The 2,258-nt window shown below is 38.1% G+C and overlaps 1 protein-coding gene across 1 annotated transcript in view; it reads right to left on the bottom strand.

The window, feature by feature from the left end:
• Positions 1-1,911, bottom strand: part of H257_18474 (hypothetical protein) — a gene marked incomplete at its 3' end in the record, with an annotated part of 5,110 nt that extends 3,199 nt beyond the window's left edge. Inside the window, exons 1-6 of the mRNA XM_009847534.1 lie at positions 1,766-1,911; positions 1,671-1,709; positions 1,500-1,605; positions 1,019-1,183; positions 502-598; positions 270-283 (exon numbers count right to left, since the gene is read on the bottom strand). Of these exons, the coding sequence (XP_009845836.1) occupies positions 270-283; positions 502-598; positions 1,019-1,183; positions 1,500-1,605; positions 1,671-1,709; positions 1,766-1,782 (438 nt within the window). The 5' untranslated portion in view covers positions 1,783-1,911. The remainder of the gene's footprint in view (positions 1-269; positions 284-501; positions 599-1,018; positions 1,184-1,499; positions 1,606-1,670; positions 1,710-1,765) is intronic.
• Between the last annotated feature and the right edge of the window lie 347 nt (positions 1,912-2,258).

Below are 2,258 nucleotides of genomic sequence, written 5' to 3' on the forward strand. Positions count from 1 at the left end.
ATATATATTTATATTGTCAAGTCGATTATATATATATTGCCAAGTCGATTATATATATATTGTCAAGTCAATTATATATATATTGTCAAGTCAATTCGAAATTGTAGCATTTGACAAGTCATATACGACCAATCATAATCCAGATCACTAATCAAGTCGCCAATCAAATTCATTCTTCGACCAATTCAACATTTATTGAATTCGTGTGTGACTTCAATTAGTGTGAAACATAACTACACCTTTTTGCAGTTAAGATGGACCAAATATACCGGGCTCACGACATCTGGGTGCCAAATTTAACGGGCACATGGCCAATTATATCGGGCATTCGTCCAACCTAACTGCAAAAAGGTGTAGGCGATTTTTTTACATACAAAAATCAGTCCAACGAATTGATGGATACATATTGGCGAATGTCCAAATCTTGGGTAAATGGACAATATATATATTTACGATTCTATATCGAGTATTCGAATATTTAACGAATTTCGTGTTTTTTACCTTTAGCACGACGAGTTGCTCCATCAAATGGACTGTGCCAGAACCCATCGGCATCCACCTCCACCGACGGACTCAGGTGGGGGCCTTGAATTCGAATCTACGTTCGAAATAATATATTAAAAACAAAGAATTACATCTGAATCTGGTTGTCATAAAGCATAAAAAAGTATGGCCAAAATCGTCGATATGTTGGGCAAATAAATAACAATTGATCGCCAAAACATGAAAAAAATTCTTTTTCTGCATTCGTAAATTTCAACAAGACGATGTATAATATTATTGCCAAATGTCACGTTATTTATTCGCCAAAAAAAAATATCAAAAGGAGGTTCATCTATTTTTCTGAAAGGTGTAAGTTTGTGGTGTGCAACGCTTCCCTCTTCCATAGTACGTGATAACCAAAATTGGTCGAATATATATATGAAGTATTACTTTGAACCATAGTTTCGATATACGAAAGAAGCCACAATTGGGGGGTTATTTACCCTAAATAAACAAAACGAGTCCGAATTTTTACCTGGCTTTCACCCAATATAGAGGTTAGTTGTGGGTCGGACACTAGGATTTGAGTGGAGGGGAGCGGCTTGCCGCTAGCTCCCAAGCTCCAACAGTGAGGGCCACTCATACAAGCTACGCCTGTGGTTTCGACACTGCCAAACCATTGGTAGATGGGAATATCCACCTAATTACGACATTGTTAGGCTTTACAATGGAATAGATTACCCAAATATTTTAACTATATATATTTATATATACATACGACTGAATCCCATATTCAAGTATATATTGCGATTGTCAGATAATCCCATAAATAGACATGCAACAGAACCAACTACAGCATGGTATTGCACACTTATAACACTACTGTAGCCGTACAATCCTTCCAGAGAGAACTCAAACGATACTTATTCCAATGATATATATTTACCAAAAAATGCAAAGTATCGGGGGTTTCGAGTTTATATATTTATTATATATATATATAACATTCAACTTACACCCGCAAACGTTTGCAATAGGTCGAGGGACACGGGGGCGAATACGGCAGCGCAATATCGCGCGCTCAGTAGGCCCAGACGACGTTTGATATTTCGATAAAAATACCTAATAATAGTCGTAAATACGAATAATCAGAAAATTATAGGTCATTCCGGCGGGCAATAGTATACCCCAGCGACGACTTTTGGGGGTTGATGAGCTTTTGCAACCTATCAAAGAGTCGGAAAAAAATATTAAGAAAAATAAATGGAAAATAATAACAAACTTGATCGCGTTGTGCATGGCGCGGGTGTGCGCCCAGTGCAGAACACCGAGGTGTAGATTGAGCCATGTGATTGGTCAATTCGTCGGCGATTTGTCTGAAGTTGCCACGTCATATACTTGGAATTTGTATCGAAAACCGTACTGTCTATCATATATATATATTAATGCTTAGCGAGACCTTATACGTTGATCAATTCCACGTACATACGTGACCAACACTCCTTGGTTAATTAAACCCCAAAGACAAGGCGCAGACATTACCAGGGTCGAGGCTTCAATTGGCACCACCGCAGCACCATCCGACTCACTTGTAAACGACGAGTAAGTATATACTCGGTCATTCGAGTAGTCGTTCTATTCAGTACTTAATATATCCGACTCACTTGTAAACGACGAGTAAGTATATACTCGGTCATTCGAGTAGTCGTTCTATTCAGTACTTAATATATCCGACTCACTTGTAAACGACGAGTAAGTATATACTCGGTCATTCG

This window comes from Aphanomyces astaci (assembly GCF_000520075.1).
Source record: "Aphanomyces astaci strain APO3 unplaced genomic scaffold supercont1.167, whole genome shotgun sequence".
Classification (NCBI taxonomy): Eukaryota; Oomycota; class Saprolegniomycetes; order Saprolegniales; family Verrucalvaceae; genus Aphanomyces; species Aphanomyces astaci.